Consider the following 27,347-nt stretch of genomic DNA (forward strand, 5'->3'; position numbering starts at 1 on the left):
TCGTGGCTATGGAGAAACAATATGATTTGTTATCTCAATTATGCACAAATGCACATAGCCCTGCCATTTATGCCATTTAAGGATGAGGACCTTTTATATGTTAGGTTTTCTGAGTTTCAGCCTCCATGACAACAGTGAATCTCCAACTGAAGACAATGAAACGTGCTGCGCAGCTGTGGTTACTATGGCTTCACTCAGTTGGAGTGGGTCATTGGAGCTTGATGATTACTACTGTTTCTTCGTCATAATTATTCTGTGCTAGTCATGCTGCATTCATGAGCATCATTACTGTGCTTGTTCTGTTTCTGTCAGGCATTTGATTTATTTACTTTTTCCCATTTTCCAAGATGTTCTAGAATTGCACAAACAGAAATGCGTGTGCGTGTGTCTGTGTCTGTATTGTATTGTATTCAAGATTTATTTAGCGGATTTTCTGAACTATAGAACGCATATCTACCGGTGAATGAAAAATCCATAGATAAAACGCACCTTTGTATTAGCCACATGGCTCAAAATCTAGGAAAAAAGTAGCGGAAGTCCGGAAAATAGGGTAGTTAGATTGCCGAGGTGAAAGTACCTTTGCCCAAATCTGTCATCTCTTCAATGCTTGTGGAAATCAAATCAATTGATGCAAATAACTCCTTCGTGGGGACAAACACACAAGACAGTGTAGACGTTGTATACAATCTTTCCAGGACATGAATGAAAACACATGCAATAGCTTTGATGAGCACTGTTGGTTACAGTTAATCGTTTTTTGTCTTTCAGGTTGGAGGAAAAGACAACCCTGCAGTTGACCCTATAATTCATGGATTAAAGGGTGTGGTCCATCATGGTGAGTGATAGTGCCAGCTTCCAGTCCAGCCGATAGTTGGAATAAATGGTACCTATTTTTTTAAACAATCAAATGCTATGCCTTTCCATCACCATTAGGTGATTTCATGGATGAATATGTAATCCATTATCATCAAAGTTGTGGACCGCATTTATCCACAACCTGCTAAATATATTTATATATATATGTATATATATATATATATATATATATGTGTATATATATATATATATATATATGTGCTGTCAGGCAATTAAAATATTTAATCATAATTAATCGCATTTTTCATAGTGAACTCGTAGTTAATCGCACATTTAATAATTAAACTAAAAATAATATTAATTATTAATAAATTAATTATTAATTGTAAAGAAAAATCCTTCAATTTTTTGGAATATTATGTATATAATTCAATATTTTATTGAATTGCAATACCTTTAATATATGAGGATTGATTTTTTTTATTTTTATGCAAATACTTTTTTTTTTAATTGAAAAAACAAAGCATTGGATTTGACTAACACAAACAAATTCACATAAAACAGCATCTCAACTGCCTTTCTAAGGGATCAAATCGGAGTCATATAAGAAATATAAAATGCCAACAAAGTGCAAATGAAATGGGTCAAAATAATGGGCTGTCATACCGAGGTAGTTGAGGTTACTGAGAGAAGTCCAGTAATCACCGGTGTGCGCAACTGCTTCCGCCTTTTCCGCTTACTTCAAGTCTTGAATGCGGGTTGCAATGGCTGAGGACAATTTTTAAGTGTAGTTGTTGGACGCAATGCAAAGTATTTTAGCCAGGCATTCGTCCTCCTCGATGCTAACACGCAGTGGCCACCCACTTAGCTATGGCTTCGGTGAGTCTCTTTTTAGTTGATCCAACCACCGGTTTCTGTCCATGGAAGCCTGGGTTTAACAAGGGGTTGGATAATTGGCATCAGCGGTGGGCTTGGCCATCAAATATTAATTTAAACTGGACGTGCTGCGTTGGTAGTTCAGTTCACGATGGCAGTACACACAGACGACTTTGCTCTCATCAATGACATCATTAGGTAACTTTTTTAAAAAAAAAACTTGCCGTTCAGAATTTAATATGCATCATTTTTACCACTCGCCATGATGCTTTTAGGTCTCTGATCCGGCGAAAACTTTGCACAGCAAGCCCATGCAGGCGTGTCCTAAATTTCGCGTGCTTGATGTTTTTTTTCCGGTCTCGCAAGCGTCAGCGCTACATCATAGGACTACATTGTTTATTAGGCCAAGATGAGTATTCATCACTCGTTAAAAAAATTGCCGGCGTTAAAACGGGGTTGGATTAATCCCATTAATAACGCGTTTTTTTGTATATATATATATATATATTTAAATATATATATATATATATATATATATAAATATATATATGTATATATATATATATATATATATATATACATATATATATATATGTATATATATATCTATATATATATATATTTAGCAGGTTGTACTGTTGCAAGAAGCCAAGCACATTGTTGAAACACCAAATCAGAGACCAAGACCAAATCAGCAGCAGGAGAATGGGAAACTAAACTTGAAGCAGCTAAATCAGCAACATTGGAAAAGAAAACATGAGAGAGTAAAAAAGTCACGAGGCAAAAGTAGCCAGAGCAGCGACAACTTGAGAACTACTAGGGCTAAACACTGTGCACAAAGTAGCCATATCAAACAGCACTGGAACAACCAGCAGCTGTGGCTGAACACGCTATGCTTACATAAAAAATGGAAGACCTTGAGATTGACAACCAGATATTCTTAGCTGAAAAAGATCATTAAATGTGTCTTTGTGTGCAGTATGTAAAAGGATGATAAATGCGGATCATAAACCAAACAACTCAGGAAGAGACAATGGTTCAGAGTCCTTGGCTCGGCATCATTGAAAAGCCTCCATACAAATTGAGAAAGTGGACAGGTATTGCATTTGAAATTCCTGATAAGCAAAATAGAAGAGCTACTTTACAGATTTGGTTGAATTTGTTAAGGAAGAGGCTAGGAACTCACTTTTTAATCGATTTGGTGAGATCAAGGACAATGCAGACAAGCCCAGTCTTCAATCAGCCACATGATTGAAAGGAGAGATGTTTGCAACAAACGCTACACCTGTGAACAACCAAGCTACAGTGGCAAATCCAAATAGAAAGGCAGACCTGGAAACCTGACTCTTCTGTCAAGGTAAACATATCATGGAACAATGTCAAAAAATGAAGAAATTCCCTCACAAACATAAAACATTCTCCGGGAAAAGTGACTTTGCTTAAGTTGCCTGAAACAAGGCCACATGAGGAATTCCTGTCAATAGAAAATGAAATTTGAGGTCTTTTCACAAACACATCCAAGTGTAGTACATGTGAAGCGCAAAGACAAGCCTGCAACAAAAGAAGGAACTCATGAAAATTAAAGACAGTCTGTGTTCAGCAACTTTGGGGAACTATCAAAAGAAAGCAGTAGCGACAATGAGGCGGCAATACAAACCACATCCTTGCCATCGTTCCAGTCCAAGTAAAAGCCAAGATGGACAAAAAGGTGATTTAACACATTGTAACCACTGAGCCAAGTAAATCCAAAGCATATTTACCTTCATTGAACAGTATATATACAGTAGATACAGAAACTGCAATTAGGAAGGAAATCAGAATCCATCTTTTTCAAATTGTCATACAACAGGCTGTAGTCTCCAATTAAAGGGGCTGTGTGTCCCGAACATATTTACAATTGGCAGATAGCTGATTTGTATTTTTTTTAAACCTGCCTCCATTACTTTCTGAAAAAAAAAATCCCCTGTTCACTGTTTTGTGGTCAGCTCAAAGCAATTAAATTATTGATCCGGCGACATCTTGTAGCATCTTGGTGTTGAGGTACCATGTTGAAGTTGAGGAGCTGATATGAGACAAAAGTAGAGATTTGCCTTCATCTTGCAGCCTGCTCATCCAGGAAGTGGAATTCCTCCATCCATATTCTTTTATTAATGATTCTTTCTTATTTCCTAGCCTGGTTGGGAGTTTTAGATCAGAATATGTTGTTTTTCTTCTCGTCAACTCTTGGCCTGTGAAGGGCCTTTGATACTCTTTGTGATTAAATGCTACACAAATACTGTAAACTTAACATGACATGACTTGAATCTTGTGACATCTATGGCAATTGCAACTTTGTTAGACTTTTTTTTTAGGAGATGGGGGTCAATTTTTCATGTATATTTTTACGATCTCTATAGCAGGGAAACACTATTTGGTACTGAAATAACAATTTAAATTGTGTGACGGCAGAGTAAATAATAACTGTCTAAGAAACAGTTTGGCCAATTTGATGCTTAAAACAAGAAAGGTACAAGTTAGATTGGGGCCCTTTCTAAAAAGTGTCAAAACTGAAATTCTGCATTAATGTCTAACCACCAACGATGAAAAGAATGATGTAGAATTGATAGGCCTCCCAAGTAGTAGCTAACCACTAAATACTTGGGCTTTGGAACCTTGAGTCCGACTGGGACAAGCTAGCTGCTAGTCTGTTTCATGGCTACCGTCAAGGTACAATTGATCAAGATATCAAACCTGCGCCGTCACTGTCATCTGAGTGGTCGACAGCGATGCAGCAAGGAACTCTGTTGCACATGCCCTTTCCCTGGTTTTACACGAGCCATACAGCCACCTGCCAGCCGTTGTCAAAGTCATAAACATACAGTACATTCTATAAACATAGTGTTTTACAACAATGGTTGTACATTCTCCCTCGGCACTTTCTGGTAAAGAGCAGAATGGTTGTATCAGTCACAGCACGTCGTCCAAGTGACAGTGAAGTGAGGACCCAGTTGTTTTCTTGGATTGGATGGCTCATGCTTAGAGAGCAGTAATGCTCTGAGATGCGAGAATAGAGGAAAATGAGAAATGTGTATTTTAACTCAAGCTCAAATAATTTGCTTTAGCATAATATGGCCTATTTGAAAAAAATGAGAAGGCACAGACTTTTTCATAGCATTATATGCATATTTAATGTTATTGACGGTGATGTATAATGATATAATGACGAATATATCAAATTTCTATAGTGTATGAAATTTGTGATATGCAAAACATTCAAACTTTCCTCAAATATTTGATATGTAAACATCATGTAGTCCTATTTTGAAGTCATATTTGAACAATGAGTTCAAACTGAGAGTTACAAATATAGCGAATAATAATAATAACAGTGAACAGTACATACAGTATGTATGCGTAAATATAAAGACAACAGCGAATGGATGGAGGATGATAGTACATATTGTCTGTATTACAGTATGTACGGTACAACATTTTTGCGACAAGTACATGTGAAATTGTAAATCTCGTTCTTGTTTTTTACGCACACATTCACAGCTTCTGTTGTGAAAGATCTTGATCAACAGCTGGCATTTTGATTGCCTGTAAACCTCTGAGATGTTGCGTCCGAACTTCAGAACCATGCACACTATTCAAAAGTTGCTTGTTCAAGAGTCTTTGCCTCCTTACCTCCTTGACAAACCAGTTAAATATTGATGTTACTTTGCTTAACGGAACATTCTGTGTGTCAGTTGTTAAAGGTCAGGTAACTGAATGGGCCACATTTGACCACTCACATTCATAGGAACGCAAGCTAAATAATTCCCTGAGCATATAAAAACAAATAATGGCTTTATGGCACTTCACTGCCACACAGTTGGGTTTTACGTCGTGCTTAAGTTGAAACGTTTTTCAGTGTGCATCTCTGTTGCACCAATGATGATGTGGATATTGGGTGGAGATGTTGGCGTCGGCATCAGTGCTGTTGACAGTATCACTAGCCTCTATCCTGCAATAGTATTGACTTTTTGAGCATCATGCAGTAAAACATAGATGTAGAAGGTTATTGCGTCAGGTTGATAAATACACCTTACGGAGATGCTAACTTTATTCTTTATTACATCCTTGACTAACCACTAGTCTTAAGACTTTCAATACAGAGACAACCATTCAAACCTGTGTAGTGGTACATCCACCTGACTTGTGTGTGGACAGCAAGGGATCGGTTCCCACTCCGTGATAGTGTCTATGTCTGCCCTATGACTGGCTTGCGACCTGTTCAGGGTGTGGTGTGACTTTCGCCAAAAGTCAGCTGGGATAGGGACCCTGTCCAGGATAAGCGTGTGGATAATGACGTGACATGACATTCAACCCTGCCTGCACCTAGGAACCTAGCATATGCAAGCGCAAAGGGACATGCATATAAACTACATATTGGCTGCCAGGATGGCCGAGTGGTCTAAGGCGCCGCGTTCATGACCCAGTCTCCCCAGGAGGCCTGGGTTAGAATCTCGAATTTCCCCATTGTGGGACTAATAAAGGGAATATTATTATTATTATTATTATTATTATATTGCATTTAGGATGCCTTCAAGCTTAGCAATAAGATACAATGATTCCATAAAATGGAATGACAAGTGTGTCAGTGATGAGCAAGGTGCCACACAGCAAGCGGTTTGCATGCACTCTCCAGGCACAACGCAAAACGTTTGTACTGGATTTCCACTCATAACTTCAAAGTACGAAATTCTCAGCAGGGCATTTAATGGTACTTTGTTTTATGTGCAAATGAAGCATTGTAATTGCATGAGTCCTTGGTTCTTTTGTTTCTTAAATTGTTTCATCTTACTGCAGAGGACTTACTCTGGTTTTCAGGCCACTTTCAGTCTTTCTTGTTCAAGTCAAATTTATTTATAGCCCTTAATCACAGAAAGCCCCAAAGGGCTTTACATACCCACAATTGACATCCCCTGATCTTAAGCCCCAGGAGGGCAAGGAAAAACTCAAAACCCCATCTCGGGAAAAGTGAAAAACCTTAAGAAGGGACCACAGATGTGGGAATGCCCCCTCTTGGATGATCAGGCTGCAATGGATGCTGAGTGGGCAACATTTGACATGCATGATGAAGCTATACAATGTTAGTTGAAATAATGTGAGAGCTAATCAAATGAAGTGTTGCAGAAAGACTGTTTTGGTGGCGTGCGTCCTTGCAGGAATGAACCAAACAAATCCGAATTGGTGTTTGTTGACTACGAAGACAGAGTCTTGAACGGGGAAATATATAATGGTCCAAACCTCAGGGACGTCATATGATTGCAGCCATGATAATAATCAGGATGTGCGGAGTAAAGCTGCTGAAATTCCATACACTTTTGAAATTTTATTTCCTTTTTTTAAATTATTAATTCTCAACCATGTATATGATAAAATATAAAATGAAATAATAAGAAAAAGAATAACACTGTTAGCTGCAAAGTGGCCGACTGGTTAGCATGATGGCCTCACAGTGCGGAGCTCGTGGGTTCAATTCCCGCTCCGGCCTTCCTGTGTGGAGTTTGCATGTTCTCCCTGTGCCGGCGTGGGTTTTCTCCGGGTACTCCGGTTTCCTCCCACATTCCAAAAACATGCATGGCAGGTCGATTGGACACTCTAAATTCCCCCTAGGTATGAGTGTGAGCGTGGATGGTTGTTTGTTTATGTGCCCTGCGATTGGTTGGTAAGCAGTTTAGGGTGTACCCCACCTCCTGCCCAAAGATAGCTGGGATAGGCTTAAGCAACCCCCACGACCCTTGTGAGGAAAAGCAGTACAGATAATGGATGGAAAAATACTGTTAAATAAAGTAAGTACACGTGAGAGTACAAAAATACAGAACAGCGTGCTGCAGAAGCAAATCATCAATGAAAGCACACCCGCGCCAATACATCTTGTTTATGAGCACAACGATGAATTTATATAACTGTATACATGGCCCACCAAACAGAACAAGTTACCAAGTTCATATTTTAGTTACCAGTGATTTTGACCAATGTCACTGATGGTGTAGTGGTACTTTCACCTGATTTGTTTGCGGGCAGCATAGGTTCGGTTCCCACTCAGTGACGGTGTCTATGTCTACCCTGTGACTGGCTGGCGACCAGTTCAGGGTGTCGTGCGCCTTTCGCCCGAAGTCAGCTGGGATAGGCTCCAGCACACTACCGTGACACTGTATGGGATAGGCGGTGTGGATGATGACATTATTTCAACCAGTCTAAACAAAATCTTGTTTCATATTGCAATAAATGTACTTTTTTTTTTCAGAAGTCTGAGATAATAGTTTTTGGTAAATGATTGTTCAAGTAAATTTAGAAATTGTTGTCAGGTTGGTAATGAAAAATATGCTTGAAACATCTCAGTTATTATTCATTAGATATGACAATTTGAAATCTGGTACAGATTTTAGCAAGAATCATGGAAGTTGCTGTACAAGATTGCTTTTGCGAGCCACAAAAAAAAAAGATGATGTGTTGGATCATTGGATCATATCTGGCTCTGAAAATGCAGGAGCAGAGAATGCTTTGCAACAATGTATCGTAGCAAACTTGCCGTGTGCAGTACAACAACAACCCCCTATATCCAAGCACTGGAAACCTGTCCTCTAGGGATGGGGAATATTCAAAATTTTACACCGTTAGACTTATTTTTAACTCAAAACGAAATTAAAACTAACTATAATAAAAATTACAAAACTAGTGCCAGCGCTGGCTGCATTTGAAAATGAATGGAAATGGAGCGCACACTACTGCTCCAAAAACACATTCTATTTGTCATCCATTCACAAGCATCATAAAAAAAAAAAAATATATATATATATATATATATATATATAAAAACGTCGAGAAACATATTTTTGGGAGATGCAAGCTCCATTCCGAGATGTTCCAACAGAGTTTTCTAATTGGCATCGGGGGGAATAACAATAATGACTATTAAAATACTTATGTCACACTTTCTGGTAAGATATGTTTTTGGCACAAAACTCAAGTAGTCAGTACCTTTTACAAGCAAATTTAACTTTAAAGGACAAAGTTGCTCTATTTTAGCATTGAATTCTACATTTGAAGCAACTCCGGAGGTAAAGATTGGCATTACTCATAGCTGTGCTTGATAAACCCACTAATTCAGACATGAATGCAACAGAGGAAAGCTGGGAGACCTGTGCAGTGAATAGAAAAAACAATCCCTTCCCAATGCCTTCAGAAATGAACAAGCTATTCCCAAGAGCTTTGTCCGCCATGCATTGTGCACAAACTTCTCACGTAGTGGCTGTGGGTTCAATTCTAGTGTGGGACTGGAGAATGTAATTACATCAATATTGAAGGAGGGGAATGAGGTCTGGTGAGTTGAATCAGTGACTATTAATCACATTCTCAGAGATTCCGATACAATTAGCTCATATATAGATGTGAAAATACATCAGTAAAATTAATCCTCGGTTGTTTGTTGTTAGGTTGGTAAGAATTTGCACTTGAATCTCCGTTGCAAACCTTGGTCATTATAGTTTGACATAAATTACTAATGCACTGATTAGAAAATGTTGTCCTCACCTTTGTTTTATAGAAAAAGAAACTTTCTTGGAACCTTTTGTCCTAAGAGACCTGCTTCCATTGTCGTTGGGCAGCTACTATCGCTACACAGGCTCCCTGACCACTCCTCCCTGCAGTAAAATTGTGGAGTGGATCATCTTCAGCAGACCCATCTATGTCTCTTACAAACAGGTGAGAAATACACGCAACACAAGGTTTATGAATATACTACACACAAATGTTTGGCTTTTAGGTGAAATTTTTTTTTTTTGAACTTTTTAAGTTACTGCTTAAAACAAGATGAAACTTTTTGTTTCAATGGGTTTTGGTTGAATCTATTTGCACGTCGCAACAGGTTATAAGACTGACTGACTTCCAATACAAGCTGTGGCTGGGCCACTAATCCCTCTCTTAATACCTGTTGATACCTCACTTCTTCAGACCGGTGCATCAAAATCGTTAAACTGCAGAGATGGGGGACTCAAGTTATATAACTTGACTCGAGTCAGACTTGAGTTGCTATTTTCAGGACTTGCGACTTGCTCGCCAAAACTTGGGAACAACTTGAGTTAATTTGGACTTGGTGTCTAACTTGACTTAGACTTGAACTACATGACTTGGTAAGTCTTCTTGTTGATATTTTGAAATGCATTTGAACACATATTGCCTTTTTAGAAAGGAAAGCCAGAAAGAAAGAAAAAAAAACAAGGGTTTATTTCATTCATGCTAACTTGGGATGGTTTGCTTACCCTCAGGTTGACCCAGAATGACATTAACACAAATGAGGATCTTTGTTTTGTTTTGTTTTTCTTACAAGTCACCTTACGGGCGAGGTACAAAGGCAAAGGCTAGGGCAGAGTTTGAAAAATATACAAATGCCTAGAAAAAAATACAATATAACTGAATTTAAAATGGTTGTAATTTATAGTTATGTCAGTTAAAAGTGCAAAATGTGTGATTATGTGAAAGATTTCCATTTTCCGCAAAATACTCAAAATTACAAATAATAATATTAGTGAAAACGTAGAGTGAAGTGGGGGGAGAAGAAAAGACAAGTGGAAGAAATTGTATTATATTGTGTCCTGCATTATTGACATTACAAATGATACAGTATCTATCGATTAACACATTTTCAGTAAGTACTGAACAATGCTTGGAATACTAATAAGAATTCTTAATATACAGCAAAGAACAACGGGATATGTAACGAACACAACAAGGAAGCATACCACACACCGGTACATGTCCAATTAATCACAGTTCCTGCTCTCTGGCTGTTAATTCCTGACCATTTTTGATTAGTCCTCGAATAGGTTCTACTTTCACCCCCAAGCCCCCAGCCCTCTTTGTATTTAATCTTCTCATGCTACTAGCCTGTTCTTTTGAATGATAGTTGAAGGTCATCTGGAGTGACAGTTGTTGCTCAGGGCTTGCTTTTAGAGTGGATCAATGCTAAAGCTCTTACACATCTCCCCACCTCATGTTCCCTCCTTTCAAACAGACACGTGCACTTGCCACACTACTCTGTGTGTGCCGTTTCTTGGTAGCTATTCCAACAGAAGGATGTGATTTTTGTGGCACTTTGCGTGAATAGGGTGCGAGTTCCAAAGTTTACTGTGTGATTGATAAATGTATGTCAGGGGAGTTGCATTTCATTGTGAGGTTTATTCAAACAATGTTGTGTGGTTACAAATAGTCTGCTTCAATGTCAAGTTAATATCATTTCTAAATTTGAATGAAATCTGATTTTTACAAAGTCTCAAACAGGGGAAGATCCTGAGAACTTCCTTGACCAAATTGACTGCACCAAAAACAGAAAATATCAATATCAGATGCAGACACAACAGCATGACAGATGCCAAATGCCAGCAATGATTGACTAATTCTGGTCATTCAGTTCTGGAACTGTTCCTACGGGAAAAAAAACCCCAATGGTTAGAATGTCCTCCATGCAGGACAGAGGTACCGGGTTGGATAACATACATGGTAGGTCATTGGGACACTCTAAATTGGTGAGCACTAGTGGTTCTTCGTCTATGTGTGCTCTATGATTGGCTGGCAACCAGTCCAGGGTGTACCCCGCCTACTGCCCAAAGATGGCTGGGATAGGCTCCAGCATGCCCAGCGACCCTCGTGAGGAAAAGCGGAACAGATACTCGATGGACAGATGTGTTCTGTTTTAATGTACGTTTTACACATCATCCCAACTTCATTCATTCTCTGCACTTGTAGAGAGTGAAAATGGAACTTGTTTATGAGTGTATACTAAAGGTTAATTAAAATAACCTCAACCTCTCTCATATATTTTCTGTCTGTCTTTTCTATATGCAACTGTGGTGTCTCAACTGACTGTCACCAGTTAGAGGCTTTTTACTCCATCTTTACCACGGAACAACAGGACCATGTTAAATCTGTGGAATATCTGCGCAGCAACTTCAGACCCATTCAGAGCCTTGACAATCGGCATGTTTTCAAGTCAGCGGTGAAAGATGCTTGGCTGCCTGATCTGTCTCACAGTGGGAGTTGGCCTTATGGCACAGAATCTTCCAGAGGTAGGTGGAACATTAACAACCACAAGCGAATTAGATTTTTGTGCGATCCTCATGACACGTGACAATGTGCAGCTAAACAGCAGGTGAATTAGTAAAGAAAGTGGCATGCTTTTTTTTTTCGCTTTTATGAAAGTCTCTCTTCCTTATACAACATAATGTAAAGGTATATAGTAACTGCAACAAAAAGAAAACAAATAGTCAGTATACTTATAATTAAAAATAAGTAGCTGGCTCATATTGCAGGCCCATACATGAGCAGGCAGCTTGATGAAACAATGAATAGATTTCCAAACACCTGTGTTCAAATTAAAAGCACTCTTTTGACCTCAAATAACTTTATATGAACTTAGAATTATTCACAAAGACGAAAGTCTTCCAAGGTTCTCGTGTTTTGAAGCACATTCATTGCGACGATATATTGTCTTCAAGAGGTGAAATATGTCAGTGATCCATTATTAACAACAGATACGCTTACAGTACTGAGGAGCGAAACGATCAACAAAAGTGGAAATCTTAATCTCACATGTTTTTATCCCAAAGTTTAAAAGTTTGAACCAAGAAACAGACTATATCAAACCTTGCCACATTATAAGCTTATTTACGAGCATATATGAACTAACTTAAAACTTCTTAAATCGGCAATACCGGTTTCTTCACTAGAAGACATGACACTTGTATAACGTACCTTGTACAGACCAGTCAGGCGATAGTGGAGCTTTTAACAAATCCCGAAACCTTCACGTTTACAGGCTCAAAAATGAAGCATACAAACGAAAAGAACAATGTACACTGGTTATGTCCCATAGGTATGCTTTGCTGTACGAGTGTCTTTAACCTGTGCAGGATACAATACAATTTCAAGAGTGTCAAGGCATTAGGGAGAGAAATGCGCTGTTCAGTGTCAAAAATCCTGTTACAGTTGCAGGAACACACAAACAGAGCTAAAGACAACCAGGAATGACTCAAAACAAAACAACAGACTATTCTGAAGTGGTTTATATGCGAGACAATAAGACATCCTGTTCAACAGTGATAAAACCAATTCATACCTGTATCCAGGAATACCAACTTAATTTTCTTGGCTCATTGATTTCCTAAAAATAATTTATATAGGAAGAATTATCTTTCCTATTCTCTTAATCCTTAAGATTACCTACTAACTGTATACCTACAGCCTTAGGCAAGTCAAAAATTGCCCCAAAAAAATTACTGTATTTTTACGACCAAAAGACCAAAGGGCGCAGCAACAGTTGAGGTGACTATTTCTGTATTTAATACTTAGACTGGGCTTGCCGCACTACGAGGTGCGTGTTGGCATGCTAGCTCGCGCATGCTAGCTTGCGCATGCCAGCTCGCGCATGCTAGCTCGCTAGCTGCCCTTTTGTCCAGCTTTCTCTTGCACCATCGCCGAAAAGACATATTCACATAATGTATTTGTCACACTCAATTTGTAGCATGGATTTGGCCAGCTGGGTGTGCTAACATGCACTCTGCAATACCCTAAAAGGACAGGCTCACTAGTCAAGAGAGTTGTTCGACCTATAGAATAGGTGTCGCACGATAAGGCGCCTCGTTTGTTTTGGGGGAAATTTGAGACTTTAAAGTGCGTCTTATGGTCACGAAAATACGGTATCGCTGTTTGCTCTCACGATATCACGTTAGAAGTTCGTCTTGGAGGAGCACAAAGAAGAAGGCAAGGAAAGGCAGGATAACAAAGGAATCTCAACAAAGTATTTATTTCACCCCAAAAAGCAGAACAGAGGATCTTAACTTGAGCTACAAAATAAACAGAAAAATAGGAAAAGACTCACCACCATAAACGACAGGTGACAAAGGACACAGACAATGAATCAAGGCCGTGACAAGAAACCAATAATTGAACAGACTGATGCGACAATGACATGACACACGCCTGGACAGGACACAAGGAGCAAGACTGATGAGACAGGTGGATAAAATATATCAATGACCTATTATTGTATTAATATGAAACAAGTCAAAATACACAAAGAAAAGGAGTGGGACCAGATTCATTTTTTTACTTCTCCACTCTCCTTTGGACATATAAACTGTGCTTAATGATGACTCTTTATGATTTCTCTTCTTTTAAATCGTTTTACATTATACTAGAATATCTCATGTTATCTGTTCAATAAACAAACAAATAATGACATGGTGAACAAATAGGGAAGGCAAAGATAAAGGAAAATATCAGATCAATCAAAAATATTGACAAAACACAGATCATGGATGAAATGAAAAACAGATGATGCTACAAGACATGTTACAAGAATGTCACTGACTTGCCTATGTCAAGTTCCACCCAAGCGTCTGCTGGCACTTCTCTTGAATGTCTATACTAACATTAACTACTGCAAGACTGTACATGCTCCGTTGAAATGTTATAATAGCAAACAATACCAGAAAGGTAAACTCACACTGGAGCCTTATTTGCTATATGCTTAAGAATGTATAACGTGTCCAAAATGATTCCTTTTCTTATGCTGTTTTAGCAACGCCACACGAACTCAAAATGTCTTGTTTCGTGTGACTCCATGTTCTTAACCTTTTTTAACTTCTTTAAGTGTACCAAGCATGCAGATGAAAGAAGGCCTCCGCAGAGAAAGATCCCAGCTATTGAAGATGTATAAACTTCTCATTAACCCTATAAGATAAATTGAGGAAGTATGTCCATCGTTTTCATTCAACAAAATACATAAATTTTACCACAGACAAAAATGTTAATTTCCCTCTGGAATAAAACTTATTGTGTATTTTATTAAAAAGTATATTATTTTGAAAAAGAATGGAAACTATTTCCACAGGCCATAGTACAGGTATATTTTTTCTTATTCTTTATTTTTAATTGCTTGACTGTATTTCATATAATCAAATTTGTGATCCACACAGAAAGAAAACTACAAAGAGAATTTACTAACAATTTGGATACATTTTTTCGATAGAGATTTTAATGGTGCAATTTTAAAAAATTAACTTGCCAGTGTCAAGTAAAATCTACTTTCCACAAAGCTTTTCTGTTGTTGAGTTATTAATTGAATATTAATAGCAGTCGGGAAGCAAAATAGCTTGTGTGAAAAAAAAGAAAGAAAATAAGTCTGACCATTATGAAATTTAATTTTTGATTTTTTGAAAATTGCAATAACTTTTTTACTTGGTTTACAAAATATAATTAAATTGCAAATTTCCTTTTTTAAAATTTATTTATATATATATTTTTTATAAATGTTACTTTGTCCTGTCCTCGCAAAACATTCTCAGCTTTGTGCAGCTCAATATATCCTGAAGAGATGTTAAGGACTTGTGTTGATTATTTTAAACTGTTTTCCGTTCTGTTTTATTTCTTCGTTTCTCAATTTATTTTATGTTGTTTTTGTAAGAAAAAAAAGATCTGGCCAAATTTTTATAATAACGCATAAACCGGTGGACTGCTTTTTGGATTAGATGTCTGGTGGTAGGTGATAACATATACATAACGGCGCGAGGAGTTGCAAATAGAGAAATTAGATGAGCTCCCAGTATTTCATGCACGCAGGGGACAAAAGCGTGTTATGCCACATTACCGCCCATATGAGGTGCAAAATATGAAATTTGACTTATTTCAAGATTTGTAAAAAGTAAAGAGATTAGTTTTGATGGCTTTTGTTTCAGGGTTAAAAGGTTTTGATCAAATGTCGCATTTTTTTTAATCTGGGATTTTAGTAAATCAGGCCTTGTATAGTTTCTTTATCCACTCATTTATTGCTGTGTCTATTTCTTTTTCAATTTGCTAATCTATAAAGTCTCATTAAGGTTCCTTGTTTTTCTCTCCCTAAATTGCTGACAGATCCTAACGTTAATAAACGAAGGCTATTTAGTGTTACTTAGTTGCAAAGAGGAAACCACTGACTTCTGCATGCTTGCATGTATGTGTGTTATCTTGGAAAGCTCTCTGTCATTTCACCAGTGAGCTGGGCTACTCCCAAAGCATAAGGTAGTGGGAGGCTCACCAGTCCCTTTCTTGTTCCTGCCTCATTACCACAGAAACAACACCACACATTATGCAGTTTGTGCGTGAGTGTGCACGTCTGCATGTCTGTGTGTGAATGCAGTGCAAATGTGTGAGTGTTCCTTTTTCAGGTTTGTGTGAGTTTGTACGCATCCAAGCATCTGTGTTGTGTCAACTATGTCGACAGGTTTTATTCCCTTCCTTCCATCACCCTCTCTCTTCCATATGGTCAAGTCAGAGAGAGGTGTATCACTTAGATATACAGTATGCATACTCCCCCCCCCAAAAAGTGGCTTGTTCCGTCTGCTTTTCTGGCATGTTGCACTGAATGCTTTGGTCATGCCCTCGAACACCGCAGTGGGACACATTTGGTATAAGTAGATCTATTCTTTACAGCTGAGGCTGAAGGGAGTTATGCATGGCAGTGGGCAGCATCAGCAGCAGGACAGGCATACCAACTTCATCCCCACTGTAACAAAATACTGTGGAGAAATTGTGTTTTACCAGCCACAATATTTGGTTCATTTTGACGAGATGACAACGTCCAAGGCAGGAGCAAATGTTGCTTTTGAAAGAGGGAAAAAGAAACTTGAATGATACAAAAAAATACACACACTGTCAAGCAGAACTCTTTATTATCCTTGAGATTAAACTACTGACTCAACTAGTCTCTATTCCTGTCGGGCCAGTCACATCTTAAAAATGTTTTTGATTTACCAATTACAGTTTCATCTATTTACTAGATAATTGAGATCCCTACAACCAATTAATTCTATTTCTGATATCTATTACGGGCGAAAATTGTTTCAAATCTTATCACAGTGGAGGTCCTACAGCTTCCTGGCACTTTGATTTTAACTTTCAAGGGTTAACCGACAAGCAGGGCTCGCTCAGCATGACAAGGAGGAAACTTCAACAAATAAATTGTTGTTTTTTTTTGTTTCTTTTTTTAATTTAATTTGCCAGTTTAGCCTAACTAGAATCCAGCGTTCCATTGTATCTAAAGGTCATGGTTGATGTTATTGTGCAAAGCTAAAGTTATGCAATGGTTCCTTCCGGCGACAGTAATTCTTCTTTGTGGGTTCAAAAATGCATTAATCCACCAGAATTGCACCTTTAGCTTAAATGCACCTCAGGATTCTACTTAAGGCTAGCCCATTTTAGGATACAAATGAAAAGTTTAAGGTCTTTATTAGCCAACGTTCCATCGTAATTGTCCACTGCCAGGCTTGTAGATTACATTTCTCTCACAGACAAGCTTGGTATTTATTTTATTTAAAGGTTACTGCATTTTCATGACAATAAGGTGCACTTTAAAGTATGAGATACACTCTAAAACAGACAGGGTGCCCCATAATGCAGAGCACCTTGTGTATAGACTGAGATCCATACACATTCTATTCTCTTGAGCAACGCACCTGACTTTCTTAAAGTATTTTGCAGCGCATGTTAGCAACTGTTGACATAGTTTGCAACCACAGCGCAACACAGAATTGACTGTGACAAATAAATGGAATAAATGGTGTGAACACTACTGTTGTTGATGGTTTGCGACAGTCAGTTAGAACATACCTATACGTACGTGTGGGAGAAAGCTGGCTCTAAGGGCAGCTGTCCACAATGTTGTAGTCGGCCTTATCATTCATGTTATTTCAAGCAAGAAACATCACAGGTTTAGACAACAAACTCTGGAAAAAAAACAAAAAACAAACACTGCCCAAAGCAGACCATTCACAACATCTCTCGAACCAGCCCTCTTATTATTTGAGGTTGCTTTGCACTAATTGTTTTGTAATTGTTTTGTGTTTTTTTTTCTTTTTGGGATATGAATGGCACGAAAGATGCATGTTTTGTGTTAATTATATTTCTTTGTTTGTTTGTTTGTATGCTGTTCAGTGGATGTTTGGTGATAGTTTTGGTTTTGATTTAAAACCGTGACTGTAAGGACTGTGGTGACATCCCTCACCTGACATTGATGATATAACTCTGTTAATGTCAATATGTCAAACTAGTGGCTGACTGAATTGTCACTAGAGCTGCTTTTGCTTCTCTGGTACTGCTGTTGTCAGGTGACTGACATAGTTTGGCCTTTCTAAGAAGGCTTTCTTAAATTGCTAGGTTGCATGCGCAAGCTCGCTAGTGTGCGCCCGGGCGTACGGTGTGCCCAGTGTATGTGACAAATACAGAAATAGCACACAGAACTGAGACTGTGCCCTTGAAATCGTTGAGACCTTTGATAATGAAAATATGGTACATTTGTTGCTGAAGAAGTATTTAGAAGTGTGAGAATGACATAATAGTTATAAATACACCCAAAATCAACATTTAAAATGCAAAATAATAACAATCGTAAAGGAAGTCAACCTCTACTTTGCGTTTTTCCCCTTTCGCAGGTCCCCATTACATGCAAGAAACGAGGGATTACCGTGCACTCTTGTGCTCCACCACTGCAACCTTGTCTGTGCAATACATCCAGAACCATCTTGTATCTCTGTGCTAGACTCAACAAAATTGATATTGATTTGCTTTCGGTTCTGTGGGTTGGATAGGAGACAAAAAAAAAAAATCTATAATGGCTTGTTTGTTCATTTCACAGTAAGCTATGATAGGCCTGTCAATTTCAAGGTCACGGAGTAAATTGCCATATGAATGGGTTGACTGTATTATTAGTCAATGGCAGTGTTTTTCTGATCTATCTATCTATCTATCTATCTGTATGTATGTGTATATATATATATATATATATATATATATATATAGATAGATAGATAGATAGAAATAGTATTTCCTCCTTGCTGATTTCTGAGTTTTTTGCACATTTAGCACTTTCAATATCACACGGAGACAACCCAAGGATATATAAAATGCAGTTTCTGATGATTTTATTTACCAACGAGTGAGCTAAGAATAAAGCAGGAAATCGTGAAGCGTCTGTAGTGATGCAGACTTGGTATAGACCAGTTGTGGTGAAGACGGAGCTGAGCCACAAGGCAAGCACCCGATAAATAGTTGATCCATCATCATCATCCATGGTTACAAGTTGTGGTTCGAGGCGGAAAGAACCAGACCACAGATAAACAAGCCTGGTCTTAGTTTCCTTCGGTAGTGTAGTGTCCAACGTCTCGCTTAGAGATAGGGTGAAAAGCTCAGTCAACCGTTAGGGGCTTGAGACGAAGTGGTTTGAGCATCTGGGTAGGATATATCTTCGGGGCATGTCCCACAAGGATCAGGCCGCAGTGACAAGCTGGAGGAGCAATGTCTCCAGCTGGCCTGGGAACCATTTGAAATCAAGAGCTGGAGGAAGTGGCTGGGAAGAAGAAAGTCAGAACTTCTCTTTTGAAAGACAAAAGTAACTGAGAATGTGTGTTGTACATAATAGGTAAGAACGATCAACGGAGATAACAGGCAGTATTGGTCCACTCATTCCTGTAATGTAAGGAAAATGCAAGATTGACGTGAAATACACCATAAAACAACGGTGTCAGACTCATTGTGGGGCCACATACTGCCTAATTTGATGTCAAGCGGACCGTGTCAGTAAAATCATACCATCATTATCTACAAATAAGGCTAGGTCAATGTTTTTGTGCCAAAAATTACATTCGGGAAAACTTTATATTTATTGAATTATCCTTTTCCAAAACTTATGATGAAGATTTCTTAAGACAACTTGCGTCTGATTTTCCACTTACATGTGGTCACAGTGTTTGTACAAGTACAAAATAATCCATCCATCCATTATCCAAGCTGCTTAAATGCCGGAGCCGAACCCAACGGTCTTCGGGAAATAGATGGGCAATTTCAAGGCACACAAAGCCAAGCAGTCACACTCAAAATCACGCCTAGGGGAAATTTAGACTGTCCAATCAACCTACCATACTTGTTTTTGAAATGTGGGAGGGAACCAGAGTAGCTGGAGAAAACCCACGCAGGCACGGGGAGAACATGCAAACTCCACACAGGAAGGCCGGAGCCGAAATCGAAGCCACGACCTCTGCGCTGTGAGGCGCATGTGCTAACCAGTCAACGAATGTGCTGCCCCAATGAATAAAATAGGAGTAAATCAAAATAAATAATAATAATAATAAATCATTCCCACATCCCCTCTTTATATCCCTCCATCCTCTTTCTTTGCCTCCTTCGTCATTACAACTTCCTTTCCTTCAACGCTCTTTCCTTTTATTTGCTGCCTTTTTTGTTTCCTTTTGTCCTTCGTTCCTTCTTCCCTCATCTCTTCCTTTGTCAACACCAGGAACTCCTCAGTGACTCTCAACGTCTCATTAACGCCACAGAAACGTTTGAGCAGCCTTTAACATCAGCCCCCTCATCAATTGCAACAGAAAATGCAAGAAAATACATGACTTTTTGCTCCAAGTGGCTGAACAAATCAGAATCTGAATCAGAAGGCCCTTTATTGTCGTTGTACTCAGTGTGCAACAAGATTAGAGTCTGACAATAGTTCAGAAATCCTCTCAGCCACAGTCATTGTCACACTAATGTTAGTAAAATCTGGTCACTTCTCAGGACACACGAGTTCTGCAGAAATGAGCATTCGAAATTCATTAGAAATCCAGTTGGTGACTTTTACTGCTGCATCACGAACCTCTACGCTCCAGTTGAAAATAGAATGCTCTTTCCTCTCTTCTCAGTTGCTTTTGCAAGCAGTCATATTTTTCACCATGATGAGTCTCAAAAGTGGGACGGCATATTAAATTTCTTCAGACACCTGTTGATTATGTATACACCAAGCACACAGTTTTCCCATTCACCACTTTGAATAAGTAGGAAGTGGTCCATTTTTCTTAGAAAACTCTGCAATGCATCCACTCTCTTTTTTGACAGATATTTATGCGAATAAATACATATTGCTAATTAGCAGCAAGGGCTCTGATGTTTTCATCTGTTGCTCAGTGCTGCTTCCTCTACAAGTACACCCCTCTATTCTGATTAAAACACCGCACCCCTTATGGCTAATTTAGGTCAAGTTTTTTCATGCGAGGCTCCCGCATAGTGCTTTAAAGCATTGAATTTATACATTTTGAAATATTTCCTTAAATTCCTTAAAACGTAAGTGACTGATGCTGTAGTGGTACATCCGCCTGAGTTGTGTGCAGGTAGCGTGGGATCGGTTCTCACTCGGTGCCGATGTCTAAGTCTGCCCTGTGACTGACTGACGACCTGTTCAGGGTGTGGTGCGCCTTACGCCCGTAGTCAGCTGGAATTGGCTCCAGCACCCCCCGCGCAACCCTGTACAGGATAAGCAGTGTGAATGATGAAATGAAATGACCTTAAAAAGTCCTGAATAAGTCTTGAATTTTCATATCTAAATTTGATGTTGCATCAGTAGGCCTGTCACATTAATAACTATATCGACTCATCGCTCAATGGGGTAAAAATGGACATGATGTTTTTTTTGTTTGTTTAGTTGTTTTTTTTTACACAATAAATAGTCAATTACATGCATTTTTGTGTCCGTCATCAACATCCACTCGAGCTGTGTTGTTGCCTCTTCTTTCACTCCGTTCACCTCTGTTGGCACTCACTTACACACGCATAAAGACACTAAGGCTTGAACACCTCTTGAATCCCATTTATACTTTTGTTTCATTGGTTTGTATGTGTCTCGTGGTGTCACAGGCACACTCAACACTTTTTCTCATTTATTAATGTGCCGATGCAGATTGTACAGTAACGTTAGCAATAGCCAAGTAGCGCTGACGCTATCTGGTGCAATCATGCATTTGGAACTTAAAATAACAGAGATATCATTTTGGAGTGTCACAATTGACTGCGAGACTAGCATCCTGAGTGTGTATCTTGCCTGTGCTGGTGCAATGGGTGAGCTTGAAATCGCTATGCATTAAACACGTCAATCTGTGTACATCATATGAGACGTTTTACAACTCTGGCTTCTATTTAGGAGAGTAGTGATTAGAGCAGTTGGAAAACGACTTGTTTGAGTCTAACTACCTAGAGTATTTTACATTGGAAAAGTATCACACGTAGCCAGCAAACAAAAAATCTAAACATTATCAATACTGAAACAATACTCTTGTCTACTCTCAATTTACACAAATGTATGACTTAGTGTGAAATCTGGGCTTCATTATTGAACACAAAGCTGATATGATATGACATTCTGTTGGATGAAGGGCAACAGTTGGATGGATATACAGGCTGAGTTAGTCGTTTTTATTTAATTTCTCTGCCAGTGAGTATACGCCACATGCAGATATGGAAAGTGATATATTTCTGATCACTAAAATGTATTAAACAAAATAATACACAGTCAACAATAATTATGATATAATAGCGCTTTGAACATATTTCCTGTGATCCTTCTTTCATGATAATCTGAGAACTTTTCTGAAAAACGTGCATTTTCCGAACATTCATTCAAGCCTTGTCCAACCAAGTGAAAGAGATAAATTATTCTAATTTTACTCCGTCATTTCATATTGTATGTGGTTGTTTGTTGTGAATATTTGTTTCAAGTTTATTTGTTTATTTATTTTTTATTGTTGAGTATGGAATAAGTAACTTGCTTATGTATAAAACAAAACAACTCATGTAAAAAAAAAACTACAGCGTTATTAAACTGAGACTGCCTCTGGTTTTTCAAAATTTAAAGAAACACACAATTGAATGTATTTATTTGTCTTTGCCAATGACTCTGAGAGTAGGACTGTACCTTTCTGTGGGCCGCATGTTTGACACCCATGCAATAAAAGGGAGCATAAAAAGAAGAAACAAATAGAGATGAAAAAGAAAGACAACCAAAAACCAGGTCTGACCTACACAAGGAAGAAAAAACAAAAAGTATTGTTAGTCTATTTACAAAACACAGATCGCCAGACACTAGATTCAGTGCTAAACGAGGACAGGAACCAGCTAGAACTAAACTAATGCTGTGGCAAAGAAGATGAGGAAAGCAATAAGTTGGCATCTTCCTTCCTCTCTCCTGTGTCTAAATGTCGTGCTAATGGTAATTACCAGCAGGTGCGACGCAAGAGGCTCAGCGCAGTCCACCAACACTCTCCAAGGAGACTGCAAACAGAAAACAAAACAGAGCAGGAAGGCAACCAAACAGGATTAGGAAAAAGTGCCCGGCTTTTAAGAGCAAAAATAAAAATAAGAACCAAGATTAAATGTCTCAAATCAAGCCGAAGTGTGCTTCAATATTTGCCAGGGTGTTTCTTCTTTCCAGGTTGTTAATGGATGTGCGAATTTCACTTGCTTCAAGCATTTTCAAGATACAGTTGCATACCATCATTCTATTCGTAATATAAAGAAAGTGATTTTAAGTAGACATTGGTAGTAACAGGATACATTTTAACTTTGTTCCATTTACTCAAGTAACTTTTTGGATGAATTGTTACAACTCAGAATCAGAAATCCCTTTATTGTCATTGTACTCAAGTGTGCAACGAGATTAGAGAGCTCCCCTCTCCAGTGCAATACAACAATAATTCAGATAAATATATAAATTAGATAAATAAGAGAATAGTTAGTGCAATGGATAATAACACTAATTCAAGAATGTCTTAAGAAAAGCATATCAATTTTGATCTGTTACATTGAGATTGATTTTGCTGGATAATTATGTGTTATCCACTGGTATTTATTATGCTTCCACGATGTATTTTGATTTATCAAAGCGACACCTGTGTCATATGACTCTGATTCATCAATCCAAAGTAACTACTGCAGACGTTTGACTCTATACGACCAAATGGAGCCAGACAATCATGTGACTGCACCTCTCTATGCGGCTTCGCACAGAAACAAAATTTTCAAGGAGACTTATTTATTTGAAAAAATAACAGCAATCTGTATTCACATAAAAAAAATAAAAAAAAACTGAAGCTCACTTGTGCCCGAGTGAAGATAATTTCTAAACAGTATAAAATGAACGGAAGGACTATGACCAAGAAAAGCTATTAATGCACAGTCTCTGCATCTGCCTAAAATGTCATCATTTCAGCCTACTAGAATTCCACTTAGAAAATTTAGAACCACCTGTGGTATCTGTGACTGTCTAGGTTTGTGTCTGCAAAGTGTACTATGCTGAATAAATCCAGCAGGTCAACCACAGCACGTAAATGCAATTTGCAGATTGCCCAATACAGAAAAAGCAATCTGGAAAATATGCAAAAAACTGAAGATAATAGTGTATGTTGGCAGAATGCGCATTGTTTTTGAGGAATGAAACAAATGTCAGCATTGCTGATAGATGCGGGTGAAACCACATGTCGGGACTTCAGCCATCCGGCCATTAATTTGCAATACCGCTTATCCTGTTCAGGTTCGCGGGGTGCTGGAGCCTATCCCAGCTGACTTTGGGCGAAAGGCGGACTATGTGTATGAGGGACCTTTAGGGACTGGGAGAGCTGTCTTTAAAATATGTTTGATGACAATGATGATCATTCATTCAATTCAATTATTTTTCCATTTGTGCATCTGATTATTTTTACAATGATTCAGATGGATTGCCCCATGCTGTTGGCATGTTTATGAATGAAAATCCACCGCACGTCCGCAGCGTGACAAATCTCTCTGCTTGCGCCTCATCAAAATCACATTACGCCACCTGTGCCACCATTTAGGCTTTATTTTAGGTTATCTCACATTGGCTTGTGCACTGCAAAAGTGTAATAGAAAACACCCTCTGTCTGCCATAACATCTACCAAATTCACAAACACATTAACTAGATTTGTTCCGGCACGAAATTGAAGATGGGCCCTTTTTTACACCGATTGCAGTGACCACATTTTCACACATACATTTGGGGCGCGCCACTTCTGTGTGCCAGAATTTCCAGTGAGGCGCATTACAATCTCAAACACAGTGGACAAGACTTGTCCTGGCATAAAAATTAGGTTTTCATTCATTTTTACGCCAAGCACATGGGCGTCTATCTATGAATAGGTCACTATAAAAACACACTAAAGAATAACATTTACACCCACTGTAGCAGCTCTACTTTCTTTTCATCAGTCAACTGAGCTTTAATAAGACACTTTAGCTGACATGTGGCTAGAGTGACTTTTTGGGTGTTAAATGAGATGTGCTTGCATAACCACCCTGGTTGGGAAACACTTCTGTAAATTTTGCTGAATATCAAGTAAATTAAGCTAAAATGTTTACCTTTCGTGAGTATCAAAAAGATGTTCTAACTTAGTCATATAATAGTTGCCCCAAATAAACCAAAGCATTGTCCTTCAGGCATTGTAAAACAAAATACAAATCTCATAAAATTGTAATTACTTAAAATGTATGTCTTATACACGGTGGACAACTGGTTAGCACGCACCCGACAGTTCAGAGGTTCAGGCTCCGATTCGACCACCGGCCTTCCTGTGTGGAGTTTGCATGTTCTCCCCGTGGGTTTTCTCCGGGCACTCCGACCGTGATTAGTTGTTCGTCTTTGTGTTCCCTGCGATTGGCTGGTAACCAATTGAGGGTGTACCCCGCCTGCTGCTTGAAGACAGCTGGTGTAGGCTCCACCACGCCCACGACCCTTGTGAGGATAATCAGCTTGGATACTGCCTTATAACCTGCATTACACTATATCCGCAGTTACAGCTCCAGCTGTCGTGAAATGCAGTATATAAATATAGTTGTATTGTATTGCATTGTATGTGGTTCTAGCTTTAGGGAAGGTGCAATCATTTTTCTCATTTCATGCAGACACATATTCGACATACAGTTAATCATCATTCTTCACTAAGCACACCATAATATCATTTCACAAATCGTATACCACAGTCAGTGTGGTGTGAGATGTTCATTCGCCAAACATATGTTATTCCATTGGCACAAACGTCTGTATGCAATTCAAGACCAGAGAAGATATAATCCAATGAGTTTATTTTTTCTGCGTGGAGGTGGTTCTGCTTGAGCTGTTAATGACAACTGTGCATGTCCGTTTGTGTGTTTTCTTGTGTAGGTATGCTCTTGTGGATAAAGTGTATGACTAATGGCTTTGGTAATGCTAAGCCACACGGGGGCTCGACTACAGGTTATGAATAGAAAACCACTCCGGTTCTTTTTGAGCAAGCTAATCATTTTGGTTCCACTTGGCACAGGAAACCTTATTCTGCATCAAACCATGTTCGTCACTGAATTGCTGTGCTCATTTGCATTACATGATGCAGTGTTTGGAATAATCACTATTCTTCATTGACTCATAGTCAGGAGAAATTGATGCTGAACACATTACGTATATGTGAAAAACACACACGCTTCTGCGTGATCAACACTGCTTCCACATTTTTCTAAATTGACTGCAATGCTGCATTGAGGCAAACCTTGATGTTTGGCGATAACGCCTGGTCATTTTCCACTTCTCCTGAAATGTCAAAGATATATTAACCTCAGTACATGTTTCATTTTCAATTAATTTAATCTTTTTAAAAGACCCCGAAAAGTGAATTAAGACTTTTTTTTTTTAATACAGTAAACAATCTTCACGATAATTACTGAAAACATGAAAACAGTTCAGGTATGGGGGGGCTAAATGGGGCTTGAGCGATACATACAAGGGCTGAGAAAATAATTAATCGGATTCATACTAAACATTTGGTTGCATTAATTCCAAGATATTATTCAAATAAATATATGTTGCAAGCTTCACAAAAAATAAAGTAATAATTAATCGCAATTAATCATGGAAATTGTTTGTGATTAAATAAAATGTAATCCCTTGACAGCACTAATATCTTGGTGCAGCGGGCTGGCATTTTAGCTCCACCTTGATGATGGCGTCTATGTCTGCCTTGGAACTGGCTGGCGACCTGTTCAGGCTGCGGTGCGCCTTTCACCCATAGTCAGCTGGAATAGGCTCCAGCCCCCTCCCGTGACCTTGTAGAGCATGAGCAGTGTGGATGATAACATGACATGGCCATGTTCAGAATCAGAATGCCCTTTATTGTCATTGTACTCAGTGTGCAATGAGATTTGAGAGCTTGCCTCTCCAGTGCAAATATAATAATTGATTTAATTAAATCTATCAAATTATTTAAAGATTAAATAATAAATAAATATTTAAAAAATGCATCTTATTGACCAAAGTGAGCATTTTCTGTTTTATATAACCCACAGAGTGTGTTTAGCATTGGAAATATCTCAGAACCCTTGACAAAAAAAAAATAAAAATAGCAACTTTCATTGCAAAGGTATCCAGATAGCTTTGTTAAACATTTATTTTTATTAAATGTAGACATTATGAAAGATTGACTAAATATACACTGTCAAATATTTCATTATTATCCCCGTTTTTATTAGACACTTAAAAAATGCTTTTAAAATTCTCTAAAGCACTAAATTCTTTTGCGCCAAACAAAAAGAAATTCGAGAATGCTTCCCTTACCCTGTTACACATACTTTGACGACAATGCTCCTTCTCTTACAGAAGCTCTTACTTAGTCTGAGGAATTATAATTGGATGTGTGCAAGGTATATCATAAATTAACGTGTGAGCATTTTTGCTGTCTAGTTATCTAATGAAAATGTATAAAATATCTTCGACGTATTATGACAACTTGTTCAACCTTTT

The 27,347-nt window shown here is 38.3% G+C and overlaps 1 protein-coding gene across 3 annotated transcripts in view; it reads left to right on the top strand.

Annotated features, from left to right (window-relative positions):
• LOC148327800 (receptor-type tyrosine-protein phosphatase gamma-like) overlaps nt 1-27,347 on the top strand; it is a 456,824-nt gene that overhangs the window by 372,463 nt on the left and 57,014 nt on the right. For all 3 annotated transcript variants that reach the window (XM_088308318.1, XM_088308319.1, XM_088308320.1), the window contains 3 exons: nt 769-835; nt 9,266-9,423; nt 11,591-11,783. In XM_088308318.1, coding sequence (XP_088164444.1) covers nt 769-835; nt 9,266-9,423; nt 11,591-11,783 — 418 coding nt within the window. The remainder of the gene's footprint in view (nt 1-768; nt 836-9,265; nt 9,424-11,590; nt 11,784-27,347) is intronic.

The sequence above is a fragment of the Idiotropiscis lumnitzeri genome, chromosome 11, assembly GCF_059441095.1.
Source record: "Idiotropiscis lumnitzeri isolate Australia: NSW breed Sydney's pygmy pipehorse chromosome 11, RoL_Ilum_1.0, whole genome shotgun sequence".
Classification (NCBI taxonomy): domain Eukaryota; kingdom Metazoa; phylum Chordata; class Actinopteri; order Syngnathiformes; family Syngnathidae; genus Idiotropiscis; species Idiotropiscis lumnitzeri.